This window comes from Elephas maximus, chromosome 7 (genome assembly GCF_024166365.1).
Source record: "Elephas maximus indicus isolate mEleMax1 chromosome 7, mEleMax1 primary haplotype, whole genome shotgun sequence".
Classification (NCBI taxonomy): Eukaryota; Metazoa; Chordata; class Mammalia; order Proboscidea; family Elephantidae; genus Elephas; species Elephas maximus.
In genome coordinates this window covers 121,817,470-121,840,337 of record NC_064825.1, presented here as the reverse complement: position 1 = coordinate 121,840,337, position 22,868 = coordinate 121,817,470, and the positions used below count along the sequence as shown (strand labels likewise).

General features: G+C 39.8%; 1 protein-coding gene across 1 annotated transcript; it reads left to right on the top strand.

Moving 5' to 3' along the window:
* The first annotated feature begins 3,889 nt into the window (after positions 1 to 3,889).
* Positions 3,890 to 4,843, top strand: LOC126080635 (olfactory receptor 5A1-like). The gene has a single exon (XM_049891815.1). It carries the CDS (start codon positions 3,890 to 3,892, stop codon positions 4,841 to 4,843), a length of 954 nt encoding a protein of 317 aa, XP_049747772.1.
* Positions 4,844 to 22,868: the final 18,025 nt, after the last annotated feature.

Sequence of the window (22,868 nt, the reverse complement as noted above, 5' to 3'; positions counted from 1 at the left end):
TCTTCTCCCTCTCCCTCTCCTACACTGTTACTTAACCCAGTCTGATGGACCCATGGGAGAGAAGAAGAGTGGTGTTTAGTTTCTTTTTTCCTACTCTAAGTATTGGAAGTATTGGTAAGATTTCCCAAATATGATCCAGTCCATGTATTCCCACTGAAAATTAATAACTTGCTTCAAAATGGAGACTAAATATACTGCAGAAAGTCTGATTCACAGTTGCTGGGTGTTTGCTTCTTCCTGGTGTCTTTCCAAAACAAATCTCTGGTGAGTGTACCTATGCTGTGGTGACAAAATTTATTTCACAAATAACAGGGTTGGAAATGACCTATATATTAGCCCCATGACTCTTCCTTGGCAATAAAGGCATAATCAGAAAGGAAGTTTCCTTGATATCAAAATGTCTCAAGAGATTAACACCCCGAAGGAAGATCTTGGAGCCTAAGCAAGGGACCAATTAACAAGCTTGGTCTCCCCTCTATCACCAAGGAGGGTGGTTATTTACATCTCACTTGGTTTTAATTGCCCCTTCTTTGTTGTACATTGTGCTCTCAAATTCTTTCTTAAATATTTTGGGGAAGGTTCTTAAGCATTTAAGGCCGTCTTCTTCCATAGCTGGATCATTTCTGAAGGATGCGGCTAACAATAGGCTTTGTGCTCATCTCAGAGTACTGATGAACTGGGAAGCTCTCAGATGCTATAAGTTGAAATTTCTGCTCACCATTTCTGAATACCTGGGTACACCACAAAGTAAAAGGAGTTGGATCATGGGAGAGGAATACTTTTCAGAACTCTTAGGTGAGTCACTTAGGGAATGTCAAGGGCTTAGGATACAGGTACAATTCACAGATTTAGAAATAACTCAGCTTCAGTGTCCTCAAAGTCACAAGAGACCATCTTCCATGGTGGCACTTTTAGCCTGAAAACAAACCTGTAGAAGGATAGCATAAAACTTAGGCTGTGTCAATGTACTTTAGCATAAAGTAGGGGGTGGAAAAACTCTGGCTCATTTCATTAGCGTTTGAAATAAGTGGGAAAACACAGACCCAAAAGATTAGTTGTGGATTATTTTCGAGGCACCTCTAGTGCCCGATATGTTCCATTTTTTAAGTGAAGTTTAAACAGTCCACAGGTGACTTTGTGAGGGGTAGGATTCCTGAGTGTGTGGATCCAACACAGCTTTTGATTAACATTTCAATTTCTAGCAGAAGCGAGGGACCGTTATTCAAGAATAAAGGTAATACTTGGTCTTCTGACAGATAACTTGACCTCATTATTCCTTACTGACAAACCTCTTCAGAATTTGTTTTCTAACCTACCTACATGCTAAACTTCTTCAAAACCAACTGGTCCCCATAAGAGCTAGATACAAAAGGGTTGTTGTTAGTTGCTGTCGAGTCAATTCCAACTCATGGTGTCTTCATATGTTACAGGGTAGAATTATTGCATAGCTTTTTTTTTGCTATAATTTTAGTGGAAGCAGATCACCCAAGCTTTGTCTTCCGTGGTACTGCTGAGTCGATTTCAAATGATGATCTTTGGTTTAGCAGTCAAATGCAAATTACTTGTGCCACCAAAACCAAAACCAAATGACACCCATTGCTGCAGAGTTGACTCTGACTCATAGCGATCTTATATGACAGAGTAGAACTACCCCAGAGGGTTTCCAAGTAGCAGTGGTAGATTCAAACTGCCAACATTTTGGTTAGCAGCTGAGCTCTTAACCACTGTGCCACCAGGGCTCCTTTAAACCAGTTGCCGTTGAGTCAATGCTGACTCATAGTGACCCCAACTTTTGCAGAATAGAAGTTCTCCATAGAGTTTTCAAGGCTGGGACCTTTCAAAAGCACATCACCAGGCCTTTTTCCTGAGGTGCCTCTGAGTATATTTGAAACACCAACCTTTCCGTTAAAAGTAGGTCACTTAAGCATTTGCACTACCCAAACGTTAGAAAATGCTGCTGCCGAAATGTCTTAAAGAAAAGAAATACGTCAAAGAGACAACTTTTTCACTTGCTAAGAAATTTCAGATGTAGGAACACCTGGGAAGGAGGAATATGTTATGCCATAAATGGTGTGAGAAAGAGCTGAAGAATGAGAGACAAGACCAACTTTCCCAACATAAGCATTATTCAAGACAAAAGAAGAAAACCAGGGGCCTTCACTTTATGCTACAGTGTAGGGACACAGCCTACATTTTATAAAACTAAAAATGAGGTTGGATTACAAATTAACAAATCTGCATGGGTAGAAAAATAAAGTGACAAAAGGTGTCTCTAAGTTTAACAATGGCATCAGTGGTTTAACTTGGCTGTCTGCGTATGATAGGATTTGCTGCGGTAATTTTGCCTTTTAGGCATCTGTGGATACAATCTCTGGGGTGGTTACCATCTCAAGGTTCAGATTTGCCTGTTGCTCAGTTACACCAGCACGTATTCCAAAACATTTTAACACCTCCTTGTTTCCTTCTAAAAGACACTGAATCTCTTCCAGTTTGACTTATTTCTTGGCAGTCAGTCAGTGTTATGCCTTTTCTGTCCATGTACTGGAAGGATAGCTATGTGAAGAGATATGATGATTGTGTTATTGATGTCTCAGCTTCCCAATGTACATGCCCATTGCCCAAGCATGACCCTTACATAATTCCGATTCACTCTCTCTTAGGAGAGTTCTCTGACCTGGTAACCATCAACAGACTTCAGGGTAACTGCGAATCCAAAAAAACTGTACGCAGGGTTGGTAAGTGGTTGTATTTTGCTGAGCAGAGGATCCAGAGTCTTCAAAGAGAAACAAAGAAAGCATTAAACACGGTCTTCGACACTCTAACTCTGAAGTTTTCCCGAGGCAGGAAAGAAAACGCTGCACCTGAAAGAAAGAGAGCTTCATGATTCTTCCAACCTTGTCTTACATCACTTCTCAGGAGCCTTCCTATGATCATCAAATTGGTTAAACCGCTCCATTTCCAAGCTCTTGCTTCTGAGCCAGTGATTCTTCCCACCCTTCTGTTACATTGTAAGAGCAGAAAGACTGCTACAAGATCATCAGTCCTTTCTGACTATGGGATAATTGAGTGCTAGTTCTCAAAGGGGAAACCCCGGTGGCATAGTGGTTAAGCGCTACGGCTGCTAACCAAAGGGTCAGCAGTTTGCATCAGCCAGGAGCTTCTTGGAAGCTATATGGGGCAGCTCTACTCTGTCTTATAGGGTCTCCATGAATCAGAATCGACTAGACGGCACTGGGTTTGGTGTTTTTTGGTTTTTAGTTTTCAAGGAGATTTTAAAGAGCATCTCCTCTAGCATCCTGACCTGATATATTTTGCACATGAACTTCTGCAAGCATCTAGTTAACGGCAGAGCCTCGCCTGGGCAGAATCTTTCTCTTTCACCACTATTTTCTTAATTTGACCTTACTTGAAAGACTCGCATATTTGCTAAATCTGGCGGGGGAGAACATGATATTAAGACATTTTAGGAGATGATGGACTAATGATGGCCATTTAGTGCCTCTTGTCCGAAAACCTAACAATAATATGTATTCAAGAGGATTTTTCAGTTAAAGGTGGTGATTGCACATAAAAAACAAAAACCAAACCCAGTGCCGTCGATTCGATTCCGACTCATGGCGACCCTATAGGACAGAGTAGAACTGCCCCATAGAGTTTCTAAGGAGTACCTGGCGGATTCGAACTGCCGACCTTTTGGTTGGCAGCCGTAGCACTTAACCACTACGCCACCAGGGTTTCCATGGTGATTGTGCATGGAAGTCATAAAATTACTCAAGATGGATGATTTACGGTTGTACAGTTATCAGGCCACATGACTAAAAAATAGTGTTGCTTTTTTCTTTTGGGGGGGAAATAAAGCCATTTCCTTCTTTCATCTCTTCTTCAGCAGATGGCAGCAAACAGGCCCGTGGAATGGAATGGAAACCACTCCTCTGTAACCATGTTTGTTCTCCGGGGTCTCTCAGATGAGAAAGAGCTACAGCTCATCCTCTTTCCAATATTCCTAGGGACCTACCTGGTGACTCTCGTCTGGAACCTGGGTCTCATCCTCCTCATCAGGATGGACTCCCAGCTGCACACACCCATGTACTTTTTTCTCAGTTTCCTGTCATTTATAGACATTTGCTATTCTTCTTCTATCAGCCCAAGGATGCTTTCAGACTTCTTAAAAGATGAAAAAATGATCTCCTTCATTGCCTGTGCCATTCAATATTTTGTTGTGGCCTGGATGGGTCTGGCTGAGTGCTGCCTCTTGGCAGCCATGGCCTATGACCGATATGTGGCCATTGGCAGCCCTCTGCAGTACTCAGCCATGATGGCTCGTGGCATCTGTGGGAAGATGGTCGCTGGGGCGTATGTGACTGGTTTCCTTAGTAGTTTATCTCAAACAGTCTCTTGCTTTCATCTCTACTACTGTGGGCCAAATATCATTCAACATTTCTTCTGTGACTTGCCTGCAATTATTCCCTTGTCTTGTTCCAATCCCTTCGTCAGCCAAATAATTCTTCTTCTGGCATCCATTTTTATTGTGTTTGGTTCTTTGCTTGTTACCCTCTTGTCCTATGGTTTCATCACAGCTTCCATCCTGAAAATATCCTCTGGAAAAGGTAGTGCTAAGGCTTTCAATACCTGTGCTTCCCACTTGGCAGCTGTGACACTCCTCTTTGGCACAGCCCTTTCTGTGTACATGCGTCCCAGCTCTAGTCAGTCCATGAAGCAGGACAAGGTGCTTTCAGTCTTCTATGTCATCCTTATCCCCATGTTGAACCCTCTGATCTATAGCCTGAGGAACAAGGAGATCAAAGCGGCCCTCAAGAGGTTAATAAAGAGAACAATTTATTAAAATTAGTAAGAGTAATATTTGGGAAGGTATTAGTGTTCCCTCAGGAAGGATGGAGGTAAGAATGTATAAGTCACCATTTTCAGACAACAGGAATAACTAGGCTGCAAGAAGAAGTGAAAACGTGATTTTCTTGTTTCCTGGTACCATCATGCTTAGGTGCCACCAACAAGTGATCTGTCTGGGACAGTGATGACAATGTTGAATGTAGTTTAAAAAGCCAGTTTCCATGATTAGAACTCAGATGGATAAAAGCCTAAAATATGACTGTGCTTTGAGAAGAGAACTGCTGATAGATATTATTTGCATAGAAATGATAAAAACCCAAGACACCACATTGCCTGTAGTTTCCTTCACAGGTTTTATTTATTTCTTTTGAATTGTTTAACTTTTATTGATATTCCAATAAAATGAAATAATATTATAAGTCAGATATGTGGCAAATAAAACATTTATAAAGGAACACTTTTTAACTTTGGTCCCAAATGGAGAGAGAAAGAGAGAGGATTTGTCTGGGTATAATTCCAAGGAATTTTGTTCCATCTGCTTTAACCCTCAAACCTATGGGAGAAATTAAATTATGAAAAAGATGTGGGTGATATGAAGGGTAGGGGGAAGGGGAAACATTTGGGGTCAAGGGGTTGGGGAATTTCTCAGATGCTAGAAAGAAGTTAAAGGTCAGTGATTTCTGGGCATGGTTGGGTCTGGTGCATACTCCAGTGCAGCACATTGGATACTATACAGGACCCCAGAAATGATGGCTGTCAAGGTGTGTCCAGGGAATCAGGACCCAAGTCCTGGAAATCTGAACCTTCCTGTGCCTCTAGGGTCTTCAGTTTGACAACGTGTTGGCACAGCCATCAGTCTCAGGGGTACCAGGGAGATTCAGAATCCAACTGAGCAAATTTTAAAAACAGATTTGTCTTTCAAACTGGAATTTATGGACCAAGTTTCGTACATACTGTATTAGCATTTATACAGCCCTTTACCTTTTACACAGTTTTATCACACAGATTAGATTTTTCTATTCTTGTATGAAGTTGGCAGGTGAAAAATTATCCTCATTTTCCAGACGGAATGTTTGGGCATATCGAGGTCTTCTGTGCTCTTCCCAATGTAGGCAATGATCTATCTCAAATAGCACAAAATGTGATTTGTGAAACATAAATGGTTCTAACTGACCAAAATATTTTCTGTGTCGATCTTCCATTTTTATAGATTTCATAGTCTTGGTATTTTCTTTAAAACCGTCTTAAGAAGCTGTTCATCAGTAATGAACTCATTGCCTCCTCCCTCACCCCTTTCCCCACAAAAATACGTTTGGCTGGAACTGATCAAATCGAGAATGGAACCTTGTCTGAAACAGTTCTGTAGCCCTAGTAACTGGCAGCTAGGTGAGATTGCTTCCAAAAATTAACGTAGTTGGAATGATCCTAAGTAGATATTTTTAATGAAAAGACTAGAAATGCAGCATAATATTTGGGAAAGATCTCTAAATCAGAACATCTAAATTATACCTACTGCTACTATAGGGTCGCTATGAGTCAGAATTGTCTAGATGGCAATGGGTTTGATTTTTTAGTAATAGAGGAAGGAGCCCTGGTGGCATAATGGTTAAGTGCTTGGGTGCTAACTAGAAGCTGGCAGATCTAACCCACCCAGTGGTTCTTCGGGAGAAAGACCTGGTGATTTGCTCCCTTAAAGACAACAGGCTAGAAAACCTTGAGGCAGTTCTACTCTATCACATGCTTTTATGAGTTGAAAATTGACTCAGTGGTACTCAACAACAACAATACTGACAGAAGGCCTATTTTATACTACTTAAAATGTTTTATAACCATTATCTAGTTCTCTCTATGAAGAGCTACACTTTAATGTTGTTGTCGTTGGTCGCTGTGAAGTCAGTTCTGACTCATGCCAGTTTCCTTTGTGGGAACCAGAACTGCTCCATAGGATTTTCAAGGCTGTGAAAGCAGATCACCAGGCCTGTCTTTTGAGGCACCGCTGGTTAGGTTTGAACTGCCAAATTCTCAGTTAGGAGTCAAGAACGGAATTGTTTTTGTCACCCACGGAACCACTCTATGAAGTAGCTACTACTATTAACCATATTTTATAGGCGACAAAACTGAGGTTTGGAGAGGTTGCTACCCTCCATGGTCATGTGTTCAAGATTATACGACAAGTGTGTTGCAAAGTCAGGATTCAAGCTAGACAGGCTACTTCAAAACCCATGACTGTAATAAGTAGTGGATTTTTGCATTTCATAGTGCCTCAGTTACCTCACTTATGCATAGGAAATTATACTGTCCCTGCCTCATAGGCTGCTGTGATGACCAATTCAGGGAAAGTGTTTGAAAAAATGTGTATCTATCTAAAATGAAAGTGCATTGTAAGCAGGGAAGTGCATGCACACATGTAAAATTTATTGCTATTAAACTTGTTGATGGATTGACATACTGACTACAACAAGGGCCTCAAACATAGCAACAATTGTGAGGATGGCAAAGGACCAGGCACTGTTTCCCTCTGTTTTACATAGGTTTGGTATGAGGCAGAACCGACTCAGCGGCACCTAACAACCAACTGTGTTAACAGGTAGGGGTGACCTCTGGTTCCTCACTTGAAAATGGAAGGTATCGGCTAGATGATACCTAGGTCCGTTCTAGCTCAAATGACTTCAAGGACAGTCAATAAAATCCTACAATTATAACATCATGATAGGACCTCAGGGAAGTGAGGAATGGATCCAGCAGGGACATGGCCAAATGGGGCATCAAATCAGCAGGGATAAAAACTCCATGGCAACCATATAGCAGAGAGCATCACCTGGAGAGTTTCCTCCCTCTAATTGGCTTGTCTCCTTTCACTTCTGCCCTTAACAACGCAACAGGATACCCAGTTGTGGACATCTCTCTTGCTGGGTGTGAGTGGATAGCAGTTTCATGGCCCAGCAAAGAATTAGGGGTGCAATAGGGCCGCCTTGGAAAATTGCTTCTGAAAAGAAATAAGTATTTTTGACCTTTGACAAGAGCTCTGTGTTCTTGGGGTATCTGGGTCAAGGTCAGAGGGCAGGACCTAGAGAGACCAGTGGATTCTGCACTCTGTTCAATATCCATGTGACTCTTTCAGTAGGATCTTCCTGGGTGAGGTGTATGGTCCTCAGTCTCTCCCATTCTTCAATCCTTTCCTCTCCCTCACTTGTACACCCTCCATTCAGGGCTCTCTCTCTCAATCTCTTTCTCTTTACCTAAATCCTCTAAGAATCTTTGTTTGCTTTCTTTCAGTGAAAAGAATTATCTCTAATATAAAATTCAGGTATTACTCTGGGACGGGATGAGGGTTTGAACTGTAGTTTTACAATTTCTTGAGGATGTGACCTTAACCTCTCTTACCTTCTGTTTTTTCATCTGTAATGTTGGAATAATAGGAGCATCTAGAATTAGATGTGACAAATCCTGTAAAGTCTCACATATTGTAAAAGTCAATAATTAAGAACTGAGTAAAAAATAATAATTTACCTTTGGCCCTCCATATCCACAGGTCCCACATCCATGGATTCAACCAACTGTGGATTGAAAATATTTGGAAAAAAAAATTCCTAAAAGCAAAGCTTGAATTTGGCACGTATCGAGTGCTTCACTGAGTACATGTGAATGCAGTGATGTGTAGGCATACCCTGCTGCAGCATCCTGCCATGTCACAGATCCTCAGTCTCTCTCAGACTGTTAACAATACCACTACTAATAATATGACTACTATTCAAATTTATGCACCTACTGCTAAGGCCAAAGGTGAAGAAATTGAAGATTTTTACCAACTTCTGCAGTCTGACATTGACTGAACATGGAATTGGGATGCATTGATAATTACTGGGGATTGGAATGGGAAAGTTGGAAACGAAAAAGAAGGATCAGTAGTTGGAAAATAAGGCCTTGGTGATAGAAACGATGCCAGATATCACATGATAGAATTTTGCAAGACCAACATCTTCTTTATAGCAAACTTTTTTTTTTTTTAAACAACTTAAAGAGCCACTATACACATGGAGGAAACACTGGCGGCATAGTGGTTAAGAGGTATGGCTGCTAACCAAAAAGGTCGGTGGTTGGAATCTACCAGGCACCCTTGGAAACCCCATGGGGCAGTTCTACTCTGTCCTGTACAGTTGCTATGAGTCAGAATAGACTTGACAGCAATGGGTTTGGTTTGGTTTGTTTATACACATGGACCTGGTCAGATGGAATACACAGGAATCAAGTTGATTACATCTGTGGAAACAGGTGATGGAAAAAGCTCAATATCATCAGTCAGAACAAGGCCAGGGGCGGACTGTAGAATGGGCCATCAATTGCTTATACGCAAGTTCAAGATGAAACTGAATAAAATTAGAACAAGTCCACAAGAGCCAAAGTATGACCTTTAGTATATCCCACCTGAATTTAGAGACCACCTCAAGAACTGATTTGATGCGTTAAACACTAACGACCAAAAACCAGACAAGTTGTGGAATGACATCAAGGACATCCTACAAGAAGAAAGCAAGAGGTCATTAAAAGGGCAGGAAAGAAAGAAAAGACTGAAATGGATGTCAGAAGAGATGCTGAAACTTGCTGTTGAATGTAGAGCAGCTAAAGCACACAGAAGAAATGAAGAAGTAGAAGAGTTGATCAGAAGATTTCAAAGGGCAGCTCGAGAAGACAGCCATTTCAGGACATTGCATTTGATCAGGAACTGATGGTACTGAAGGAAGAGGTCTAAGCTGCACTGAGGACAATGGTGAAAAACAAGGTTCCAGGAATTGGGGGAATATCAACTGAGATGATTCAAGAAATGGATGCAGTGTTGGAAGTGCTCTATGCCAAGAAATTTGGAAGACAGCTACCTGGCCAACTAGAAGAGATTCATATTTAGGTCTTTTCCAAAGAGGTGTTCCAACCATGTGCAGAAATCATCGAACAATGTTGTTAATATCACACACAAGTAAAATTACATTGAAGATCATTCAAAGCAACCGCAGCAGTTCATCAACAGGGAACTAGCCGAAATTCAAGCCGGATTCAGAAGAGAACATGGACAGGTGATATCCTTGCTGATGTCAGATGGATTCTGGCTGAAAGCTGAGAATACCAGGAAGATGTTACAAAGGCGTTTGACTGTGTGGGTCATATGGATAACATTGCAAAGAATGGGAAATCCAGAACACTTAATTTTGCTCCTAAGGAACCTGTACATAGATCAAGAGGCAGTCTTTCAAACAGAACAAATGGATAAAGCCAGGAAAGGTATGTGTCAAGGCTGCATCCTTTCACCATACCTATTCAGTCTGTATGCTGAGCAAATAATCTGAGAAGCTAGACTATATGAAGAAGAACAGGACATCAGGATTGGAGGAAGACTCATTAACAACTTGCATTGTGCAGATGACCCTACCTTGCTTGCATGAAAATGAAAAGGACTTGAAGCTCTTACAGATGAAGATCAAAGACCACAGCCTTCAGTAGGGATTACAGCTCAACATGAAGAAAAACAAAAATCCTCACAACTGGACCAATAAGCAACCTCATGATATTTAGATCTCTTGAGAATTAAAACTAAACCATATTTTTTAGCACCCACAGATATAAAGCAAAAACAAAAAACAAAAAACTTCAATGGACAGAACTAAAGTCGGATATTAATCTATTATCATATGTAAAACCCATCAAAGGAAAACCTCCGACCATGAACGGAATCTTGCTTTTTAGGGCTTCACTCTGTAATATGGACATTAAGAGCAGCCAAGAATCACCAGAGAGAGGACCTAAATACACAAAAGGGAAAAAGAAAGGAACTCAGATGACAAAAAGAGAATGTAGAGAACATAAGAATATATAAAAACCTAAGTCTAAAAATAGTATCCTCAGAGGGATTAAAGAAAATATTCTTGAATCACAAAAGTAAGAGCATTAAGAATGGGAATGGGGCCAAAATGTTTTTCCACTGTAAGTCATTAAAAATACTTGACTTTTGAAACTATGTAAAATTCTTGTTTATTACACTGGGAGCTAAATTACAAAACTGACTAGTTAATTTTTTTGTTGCCTACCATCCATAATCATTCTTTCTGTGAGGAGTATCTTAAAATTATTTTGGGGACGAGAATCCCCTTTTCTGTTCTCAGCCATCACTGCATGATTGGTCCCAACTCTGTGTCTAGGGGTCAACTCTGCATGGTTTCAGCCAATCAGCAAATATCATCCATTTGCCATTGAAACTAACTTGGGGTATGAGTAGGGGACAAGCTCAGTCAAGAGCAGAAACATGCAAAGAGATGATTTCTGGGTCTCCTGAGAAAGAAAATCTTCCTCTCCTTTGATCTTGATGTCTTCAAATCTACTTGATGTTTGTGCTCGCTCCCTTGGACTCTGCCTGTAAGCCATTCTGAAGACTCGTTCAGAATATTTTTGGCCTTATCATGTCCACTTCAACTTCTTTTTATTGTCACGTTCCTTCTCTGAGGCTTGTGAGCCTGACAACCTAGCTGCCTGAAAGAAGGAACTGGTCAAAGAGATGTGGGGAAGGAAATAATAGGTAAAGAGTTACATACTATTTCAAAAATATTATCCTGTCACATACAGATAAGTGAGCATTTAAAGAAGAGGGCCAATGGACATAAAACAGGAGATTAAAAATGTGTTAGTAGTCCAAAAAAAAACCTAATTGCCATTGAGTCAATTCTGATTCACAGCAACATTATAGGACTGAGTAGAACTGCCCCATAAGGTTTCCAAGGAGCTGCTGGCAGATTTGAGCCACGGACCTTTTGGTGAGCAGCCTGAGCTCTTCACCACTGTGCCACCAGGGCTCCATGTTAGTAGTACAAGCAGACCTTGTATTGTGATATATTGAAACTAGCTGTGTCGCCTTCTCCGTAGTCTGGTCTCTTTTATTCACTCTAAATGCTCTTCCTCTGTAGTCCAGGGTTTTCCTGAAATAAAAACCATAGCTCGAAGACTAAATGACATGGGCTTCATTTCCTGTAGTGCTTCAGGGCTGAAAAAGAAACATTCTTCTGTTAGGTAGTGAGGTATGATAATGTGGGTGGCAGGGTAATTTCACACTGTGTTTATGCATGATTAAATGCTATTTATCCTTTCAGAGTTTCCTACCTACTTTGCCCAGTTCACCTCCCTGTTTTTTTCCCTTGTCTCTGCCCTCCGTCATATGCTCATTCTCTCCTTCTCCCCATCTCCCTGTCCTGCTCTTTTACTGATTTAATCCCGAGCAGCTACATGACAGAGTAAAGGGGAGCCATTTATTTTTCATCTTCATATTGCACGTCTTACTAAGATCTTTCTGAATATGATCCACTCCAAGGACTCCCATCTAAATAACAACTTGTTCCAAAATAAGAAGTAGAAAGTTGGGAGTCCCTTTCCTGCAGAGAATCTGATTCATAATTGCTGGTTGTTTTCTACTTCCTGATGTCTTTCCAGATAGAAGTCTCTGAGGACTGTTCCTATGGTGTGATGACATAATTTGTTTCATAGATAACAGGGTTGGAAATGACTTCTATATCAGCCCCATGATTCTTCCTTTAGAGTAAAGAGACAGTGGGAAAGAAGGGTCCCTTGATATAAAAATGTGTCATATATTAGGGCAGTGAAGGGAAATCTTGAACATAAGCAAGGGACCAATTAACAGGGTTGATCTCCCGTCTATCACCCAGGAGGGCAGTCATTTATAACCTGCATAGTTTTATTGTCCTATCTTTGTTGTGGTTTGTACTCTGAAGTTCTTTCTTAAATGTTATGGAGCAGGTTCATAAACATTTAAGGCCCTCGTTTTTCATAGCTGGGTCATTTCTGAAGGAGGCTGAGTCAAACATAGCTACCAATAGTAGGTTTTGTGCTCATCTCTGAGTACTGATGGAATGGTAAGCTCTCAGATACTGTACGTTGAAATATCTGTTCACCGTTTCTGAGTACCTGTGTACATCACCAAGTAAAAAGACTTGGAATGCTTTCTTCAAACTCTTAGGTGAGTCACTTAGAGAATATTGTCTAAGAAATGTCAAGGACGTAGGACAGAGGTGGAACTCACGTGTTTACAAATAAGTCAGTATCATTGTCCTTGAAGTCTAACGTGTCAAGGGGCCATCTTCCATGGTGACTATTTTGGCCTGGAAAACAAATTTGTCGATGAATAGTATAAAATGTAGGCTGTGTCAATACATTTTAGCATAATGCGGGGGCTGGAAAATCTCTGACTCCTTTCATTAGTCTTTCAAATAAATGGGAAAACACAGACTCAGAAGAATAGCTGTGGATTTTTTTTCAGGGGCTCTACTACTTGATTTTTTTCCATTTAAAAGGTCAAAGTTAAGCAGTCCACAGGTGACTCTGTTGAGGGGAAGATTCCAGAGTGAATGAACCCAACACAGCTCTTGGTTAACATGTCAAGTTCTAGCAGAATGTAAAGACCATTAGTCAAGAATATATGTAGTATTTGGTCTTCTGACAGAAATCCATCTTTGTTCCTGCACAAAACTCTTCAGATTTTGCTTCCTGTTCTACCTCTATGTTGAATTTTCTTGGTTTTGGTGGGTTAATGTTCATAAATGCTAGACATACAATGGAGCAAAAGAAATACTAGGAAGTGTTACTGATGAAATGTCTTAAAGAAAAAGAACATGTCAAAGGGTCCTTTTTTAATGATCTGTTTCCATTTCCTTCTTCATTTGATGGAAAAGGTAAAATGGAGGTAAACATAGAGATGGGGAATATATGATGTCAAGAATGCTGTGAAAAAAAGCTGAAGTAAGACAGCCAAGGCAAACTCCATCCTAAGATGAACTTTATCCAAAACACAAGAAGAAAGCTAAGGAGTCACCCATAAGTAAGATGCAACAAAAAATAAGGTTTGATTAGAAAGTATAGTCTTTGGAGTGGTAGAGAAAAACAATGCAGCAATTAAAAAGTGTCTCCGAGATTAGCAGTGATGTCACTGGTTTAACATGCTTCTCTGTCTATGGTAAGGTTTGCTGTGGTAATTTTAATCTTAGACGTCTGTGGACACAGGCTTTGCAGTAGTTACCGTCTGTCTTAGTCATCCAGTGCTGCTGTAATAGAAATACCACAAGTGGATGGCTTTAGCAAAGAGAAATTTATTCTCTCACAGTCTACTAGGCTAGAAGTCCAAATTCAGCACATAAGCTCCAGGGGAAGGCTTTCTGTCTCAGTTGGCTCTGGAGGAAGGTCCTTGTCATCAATCTTCCACTGGTTGAGGAATTTCTCAGGCACAAGGATCCCAGGTCCAAAGGATGCAATCTGCTCCTTGTGCTGCTTTTTGGTGGAGTGACGTCCCCAGTCTGTCTGCTCGCTTCTCCCTTTTATATCTCAAAAGAGATTGTCTTAAAACACTACCTAATCTTGTAGATCTCATCAACATAACTGCCACTACTCGATGTTATTAACGTCATAGTGATAAGATTTACAACACAGGAAAATCTCATCAAATGACAAATTGGTGGATAATCACACAATACTGGGAATCATGGCTTAACCAAGTTGACACATATTTTGGGGGGACACAATTCACTTTATGACACTGCCTAAAGGCTGAAATTTTTCTGCCCCTCGGTTATTTACATATTGCAAAAACTTCAATATCTTCATTTTATGTTCCTGAAAGGGGCTAAATTCTCCTCCAGTTTGTCTCATTTCCTTGGCAGTCAGGGAGTGTTACCGCTTCTCTGTTCTTTTACTGAAAGAGTATCTATGTGAAGAGACATGATGGTCATGTTATTGATGGTGTTCTCCAGTATGTTGTGATTGCCTTATTTGTACAATACACTAAAGCAAACCTGTTGCTTTCGAGTTGATTTCAATTCATACTGGCCCTACTGGATGGAGTAGAACTGTCGCATAGAGTTTCCAAGGAGTGGCTGGTGAATTCATCCCACCGACCTGTTGGTTAAGCAGCTGAACTCTTAACCCCTATGTCATCAGGGCCCCATTTTTACAATAATGCCTCTGAAATAGGCTCTGCCATTCTAGAGACGTTTTGTGAGAAATTCTTACAAAGAATATGCGAGGGCCTTCCTGGATTCGTGACTTCTTGCCCACATCTAGTTGGTGATTAAAAAAAAAAAATTTACCCACAGGATATTTTCTCTTTCTCTGTCTCAGGCTGCACATCTCTTCTTGTGTTATGTCTTCACAGGCATATTTCTCACCTATCTTCCTGGTCTCTACCCCACTTACTGTCTCCTTTGCATCCTTCAAGTCACACAATATAGTGCTTTGAACTTGAGAGTTGTTCAGAAATAAGGTTAATTATGCAATTGATACATTTTTGTAGGATAGTGGAATGTAGTTGTTAAAGATGTGGCTCTGGAACTAGAGTGCCTGGACTTGAAATCTAGTTCTACTCTTTATGGGTTGCATGACTTGTGCCTGATTACCACTGTGAGTTACACATTCTCTTCTTTTGTAAAATAGGAGAAATGAGAAGACATATCATGTAAGGTTGTTGAACAAATAAAATTACATAAAATATAAAAAGATTCAGAATAACTGGGAAATTAATAAGCAGTCATTAATCATATTTGGAAACGAAAAATTATAAGCAAATCAAACAAGCTTGGGGTTTTAGAAAAAATGGCCAGGGATAAACTGGGGCAACTAACAGTTCCGTAGGAATATTGCGTATTATACGGTCAGGGAAAACGCTGAGAAGGCTAGAACATCGTTTTCCCCCCGTGGCTCAGCCAGTGAGAAAGCAAAGGAGTTCTTCAAAGTACAGGAAAGGCAAGAAGGCACTAATCTAAGTTGGTCTTAGGGTAGGGCCAGCGTTTTCCCAGCTGGTTGTTAGGTGCTGTCAAGTCGTTTCCAACTCATAGCGACCCTGTGTACAACAGGAGGAAACACTGCCAGGTCCTGTGCCATCCTCACAATCTTGCTATGTTTTAGCTCATTGGTAGAGCCGCTGTGTCAATCTGTCTTATTGAGGGTCTTCCTCTTTCTCCCAGACCCTCTACTTAACCAAGCAAGATGTCCTCCAGGGACTAGTTCCTCCTGTAACATCCAAAGTACGTGAGACCATGTCTCACCATCCCCTTTCTCAGGAGCGTTGTGGCTGTGCTTCCTCCCAGACAGACGTGTTCCCTTTCTGGCGGTCCGCGGTATGTGCAGTGTTCTCTGCAAACAGCGCGATTCAGAGCCGTCACTTATTCTCTGGTTTTCCTTGTTCATCGTCCAGCTTTTGCATCCACCTGGGGCTACTGAAAACACCATGTCTTGCGTCAGGCACACTTTACTGTTCAAGGTGACGTATTCGCTTTTTAATACTTTACAGAGGACTTCTGCAGCGGATTTGCTCAATACACTACATCAGTTGATTTCTTGACTGCTGCTCTCCTGGGTATTGACTATGGATCCAAATTAATGAAATTCTTGAGAACTTCAGTCTTTTCTCTGTTTATCATGATGTTGCTTATTGATCCAGCTGTGAGGATTTTTCTTCTCTTTGTGTTGAGGTGTGATCCACACTGAAGGCTGAGGTCTTTGATCTTCCTCAGTAAGTGCTTCAAGTCCTCCTCACTTTCAGCGAGCGAGGTTGTGTCATCTGCATAACGCAGGTTGTTAATGAGCCTTTCTCAATCCCGATGCCCCGTTGTTCTTCATATTATCCAGCTTCTTGGAATATTTCCTCAGTATAAAGATTGAATAACTATGGTGAAAGGATACAACCCGGGCACACACCTTTAGTGATTTAATCCACAGAGTATCCATTGTTCTGGTCTAATGACGGCCTCTTGGTTTATGTACAGGTTTCTCATGAGCACAATCAAGTGTTCTGGAGCTGCCATCCTTTGCAATGGTGTGCAGAATTTGTTATGATCCACACACATAAATGTCTCCGCATAGTCAGTAAAACACAGGTAAACATCTTTTTGGTGTTCTCTGCTTTTAGGCGAGATCCGTCTGACATCAGCAATGATATCCCTCGGTCACATCCTCTTCTGAATCTGGCTTGAGCTTCTGGCAGTTCCCTGTCAATTTACTACTGTATTCGCTTTTGAATGATCTTTAGCAAAATTTAACTTGCTGGTGTTATTAATAATATTGTTTGATGATTTCTTCATTCTGTTGGATCTTCGCAGAAGGGAGGTATTAATCCTTGGTGGCCTAAGGGCTGAGACTTAATGGGCATGTGTGTGAGAAGTAGGAGAAAAAGGCAATGTGTGAGATTTGATTAGAGAAAATATCCCATCCCACTGAGAGAAACAACTCCCAAAGTGTTACACTCTCAGAGATGATGTAGAAAAACACCTACTCGACAGAAGGAGACAGTGATATGCACACCTCACTCAGCCTTAGTTTGGGAAGAGCAGAGAAAAGAGAAAAATTCCACCTATAATTCTTGTCTCCTAATTTGTATTCTTGGAGACTTGAAGCCTAAACCTTATCAGTGTTGTGGTCCAAAAAAATCCCAAGTCTAAAATTATGCTTAAAGATATTCTGGGCCAATATTGCAATTAAAGTACCATACAGAAGTAATATAAATCATTTTGGAAGGAATGTATTTCAAAGTCATTCTTCAAAGATTCCCACAGATGACATTCAAAGGAACACAAATTCATAATGAGAAATCATTAAACAAATAAGTAAGGTACCATGAACAAGAGTCAAGAGTAACATCGAATTATGGAATCAGACCTGCAAAACTACAGATATTTAGACTATTCAATAATAATTTTAAATATATATGTTTAATATGTTTAAAAGAAAGAATGAGAGTTCAATGAGTAAACAAGATACTTTTTTTTAAGTTGAATTTTAGGTAAAGTTTTACAGAACAAACTAGTTTCTCATCAAAGAGTTAGTATACACATTGTTCTTTGATATTGCTTAACAACCCCACAACATGTCAACAGTTTCCCTTCTTAACCCTGGGTACCCTATAACTAGATTTCCTTTTCCCTCCTACCTTCCAGTCACTGCTTGTGCGCCCCTTTAGTCTTGTTTTTTTTTTTTTTTTTTCCCCATGGGCCTGTTCAATCTTAGGCTGAAGGGTGAACCTCAGGAGTGGCCTCATTACTGAGCTGAAAGGGTGTCCGGGGCCATACTCTCAGGGTTTTCCAGCCTCTGTCAGGCCAGCAAGTCTGGTCTTATTTTGTGAGTTAGAGCTTTGTTCTACATTTTTCTCCAGCTCTGTCCAGGAACCTCTGTTGTGATCCCTGTCAGAGCAGTCAATGGTGGTAGCCGGGCACCATCTAGTTGTACTAGACTCAGTCTGGTGGAGGTCGTGGTAGATGTTGCCCATTAGTCCTTTGGACTGAAAAGGGTGAGACCAGTAGAGTATCCTAGATGGCCACTCACAGGCTTTTAAGACCCCAGACGCTCCTCACCAAAGTAGAATGTTGAACATTTTCTTTATAAACTCTGTTATGCCAATTGAGCTAGGTGTTCCCCGAGACCATGGTCCCCCCAGCGCCCAGCCCAGCAATTTGGTTCTTCAGGGAGTTTGGATGTGTCTATGGAGCTACCATGGTCTTGCCTTTTACAGGTTATGCTGGCTTCCCCAGTATCATGTACTGTTTAACCCTTCACCAAAGTTACCACTTATCTATCGTCTATTAAGTGTTTTCCATCCCCACCCTTCCCCTCCCTCGTAACCATCAAATATTATTTCTTTTAGTATGTAAACCTTTTTCATGAGTTTTTACAATAGTGGTCTCATACAATGTTTGTTGTTTTGGGTTTTACTTATTTCACTCAGCATAATGTCCTCCAGATGCATCCATATTATGAGATGCTTCAGAGATTATCACTGTTCTTTAGCGTTGCATAATATTCCATTGTGTGTATGTACTACAGTTTGTATATCCATTTATCTGTTGATGGGCATCTGGGTTGTTTCCATCTTTTTACTATTGTGAACAATGCTGCAACGAACATGGGTGTACATATGTCTATTTGTGTGACGATTTTTTCTCTCTAGGATATATTCCTAGGAGTGGGATTGCTGGGTCATATGGTATTTCAATTTCTAGCTTTCTTAGGAAGTACTGTATTGTTTTCCAAAATGGTTGTATCATTTTGCATTCCCACCAGCAGTGCATAACAGTTCCGATCTCCCAGCAGCCTCTTGAACATTTGTTATTTTCTGTTTTATTGATTCATGCCAGTAATGCTGGGGTTTTGATTTGTGTTACTCTGATGGCTGGAGATGGTGAGCATTTCCTCATGCGTCTCTTGGCTGCTCGAACGTCTTCTTTGGTGAAGCACCTGTTCATTTCCTTTGCCCATTTTTTAATTGGATTATTTGTCTTTTTGTTGTAGAGGTGTTGGATTTTCTTGTAGATTTTAGAGATTAGACCTTTCTCTGATTTCTAATAGCCAAAAATTCTTTTCCAGTCTGTAGGTTCTCTTTTCACTCTTTTGATGAAGTCTTTTGATGAGCATAAGTGTTTAATTTTTAGAAGATCCCAGTTATATAGCTTATCTTTTGGAGCTTGTGGGTCGTTGGTTGTGATTTGTATCCTGTTAATGCCATGTATTAGTCCCTCTAGCATTGATCGTATTTTTTCTTCTAGGAGCTTCATAGATTTTGGCTTTATATTTAGGTCTTTGATCCATTTTGAGTTAGTTTTTGTATATGGTATGATGTATGGGTCCTGATTCATTTTTTTTTTTTGCCTATGGGCATGCAGTTTTGCCAGCACCATTTGTTAAAAAGTTTGTTTTTTCCCTATTTGATGGACTTTGGGCCCTTGACCAAGATCAGGTGACCACAGGTGGATGGATTTACATCTGGGTTCTCAATTCTGTTCCATTGGTCAATGTATGTCATTGTACTATTACCTCGGTGTTTTGACTACTGTAGCTGTAAAGTATGTTCTGAGGTCAGGTAGTGCAAGTCCTACTACTTTATTCTTCTTCTTTAATAGTGCTTTTCTTATCTGGGGCCTCTTTCCTTTCCATATAAAGTTAATGATAAGTTTTTCCATCTCTGTAAAGAATGTTTTTGGTATTTGGATCGATATTGCATTGTATTTGTAAATTGCTCTGGGTAGAATTGTCATTTTAGCAATGTTGAGTCTACCTATCCATGAGCATGGTATGTTTTTCCATTTATGAAGATATTTGGTTTCTTGCAGTAGTGTTTTTTAGTTTTTTTTGTGTAGGTATTTTGCATCCCTGGTTATATTTATTCCCAAGTATTTCATTTTTTTAGGGGCTATTATTATGATTCGGAATTGTCTCAGCGCCACTGGGTTGGGATTATAAATGATATTTTCTTCCTGAAGTCCTTCTCATTTATTTCTTTATTGGCGTATAGGAATCCAAATGATTTTTGTATGTTTATCTTGTATCCTGCCACTCTGCTGAATTTTTCTATTAGTTCCAGTAGTTTTCTCGTGGAGTCTTTCGGATTTTCTAAGTATGGTATCATATCCACACATAGGGACAGTTTAACTTCTGCATTACCAATCTGGATGCCTTTATTTCCGTTTCTTGCCTTATTGCTCTAGAGAAGACTTCCAACACAATGTTAAATAAGAGTGCTGGAAAAGGGCATCTTTGTTTTGTTCCTGTTCTCAGGGGGAATGTTTTCATCCTCTCTCCATTGAGAACGATGTTGGCCATTGTTTTTTTCACACCAAAAACCCAAACCCACTGCCTTTGAGTCAATTCTGACTCATAACGACCCTATAGGACAGAGTAGAACTTCCCGATAGAGATTCCAAGGAGTGCCTGGTGAATTCAAACTGCTGACCTCTTAGTTAGCAACCGTAGCACTTAACCACTATGCCACCAGGGTTTCAATGAATTTTCGTAGATGCCCTTTATTATGTTGAGAAATCTCCCTTCTATACCTATTTTATTGAGAGTTTTTATCAAGAATGAGTGTTGGACTTTGTCAAATGCCTTTTCTGCATCAACCGAGGTGATCATGTGATTCGTTTCTTTCCTTTTATTTATGTGGGGGATTATGTTGATTGATTTTCTAATGTTGAACCAGCCTTGCATACCTGCTATTAATCTTTCATGGCCATGGTGTATTTTTTTTTGTTTGTTTTTGTTATCATGCTGAATTCTATTGGCTAGAATTTTATTGAGAAATTTTGCATGTATATTCATAAGAGATATTGGTCCATGATTTTCTTTTTTTGTGGTGTCTTTGCCTAGTTTTGGTATCAGGGTTATGCTGGCTTCATAGAATGTTTTGGAAGTATTGCTTCCTTTTCTATGTTTTGAAATAGTTTGAGTAGTACTGGTGTAAGCTCTTCTCTGAATGTTTGGTAGAATTCTCCAGTAAAGACATCTGGGCCAGAGCTGTTTTTTTTAATTGGGAGTTTTTTGTTTGTTTGTTTGTTTCCTTTTCCATCTGTTTTGTTATGGGTCTGTTCAGATTTTCATCATCATTTTATGTTAGTTTGGGTAGGTAGTGTCTCTAGAAATTTGTCCATTTTCTTTAGGTTTTCAAGTTTGTTTTGAGTATAGTTTTTCATAATACTCTGTAATGATCCTTTTTATTTCTGTTGGGTATCTTCTAATGTCCCCCATTTCATTTCTTATATGAATTATTTGTGTTCTCTCCTGTTTTTTTTTTTTTTTTGTCAATTTGGCCAGTGGTTTGTCGATTTTGTTGATCCTTTCAAAGAACGAGGCTTTGGTTTTGTTGATTCTATTGCTTTTCTATTCTCTATGTCATTTATTTCTGCTCTGATCTTTATTTTTTCCGTTCTTCTGGTGGCTGTGGCCTTCTTTTGCTGTTCCCTTTCTATCTGTTCAAGTTGTGTAGCTAATGTTTTGATTTTGTCCCTTTCTTCTTTTTGATGTGTGCTACTAGTGCTATAAATTGACCTTGGAGGACTGCCATTGCTGTGCCTCAGAGGTTTTGGAGTAGTGTGATTTCATTCTCGTTTGATTCTAGGAACTTTTTGATTCCATCTTTGATTTCTTGTATTACCCAGTCGTTTTTAAAAAATAAAAGTCGTTTTTAAGCAAGGTGTTATTCAGTTTGCAAGTAATTGATTTTTTTTTTCTTTCCCTTCCTGTTGGGAATTTCTGCTTTGATGGTGTTGTGGTCAGAGAAGATACTTTGTATTATCTCAATGTTTTGGATTTTGTTGAGGGTTGCTCTGTGGCCTAAGATATGGTCTATTCTGCAGAATGTTCTGTGTGCATTGGAAAAGAATGTGTACTTTGCAGCTGTTTGGTGGAGTGTTCTATATATGTCTATGAGTTTGTTAGATGATTGTGCTCTTTACCTCTTCTTTATCTTTGCTGAGTTTCTTTCTAGATGTTCTATCCTTTACTGAGAATGGTGTGTTGAAGTCTTCCACTATTATTGTGGAACTGTCAATTTGTCTCTTCAGTGCTGCTAGAGTTTGTTTTATGTATTTTGGAGCCCTGTCATTGGGTGTGTAGATGTTTATTATGGTTAAGACATCCTGACGGATCATCCCTTTAATCATTATATAGTGCCTTTTTTGTCTTTTATGATGGATTTTGTTTTAAAGTTTATCTTATCTGAGATTAGTACCACTGCTGCTGCTCTTTTTTGGTAGTTATTTGCTTGGTATATTTTTTTCCATCCTTTGATTTTTAATAAATTTACATCTTTGTTTCTGAGGTGTGGTCTCTTGTAGACAGCATATTGATGGATCCTGTTTTTTTAATCCATTCTGTTACTCTGTGTCTCTTTGTGGGTGCATTTAGGCCATTTACATTCACTGTAATTATTGATAGGTGTGTTTATTGCTGTCTTTTTGTAGTGTTTTTTTTTTTTGGTCCTAATATTTTCTTTGTTCCTCTTACTCTCCTGTGCTCAGCTTCTTTTGTTTTTGGATTTCTTTTTCATTTCTTTTGTTTTTGTAGATTTTGTCTTTATTGAGGCTTTACGTTTCTCTATTTTGATGAGTATGTTCGTCAACTTTTTTAGTGATTATCTTGAAATTTACCTTTATCTCCCTAGGTTTGAACCAGCCTATTATTACTTGTTATCACCTTGCTTTCTTCTCCATTAGAAAGTT

Excerpts from the sequence above, each read along its gene's own strand:
- LOC126080635 (XM_049891815.1), top strand. The coding sequence starts at position 3,890 with ATGGCAGCAAACAGGCCCGTGGAATGGAATGGAAACCACTCCTCTGTA.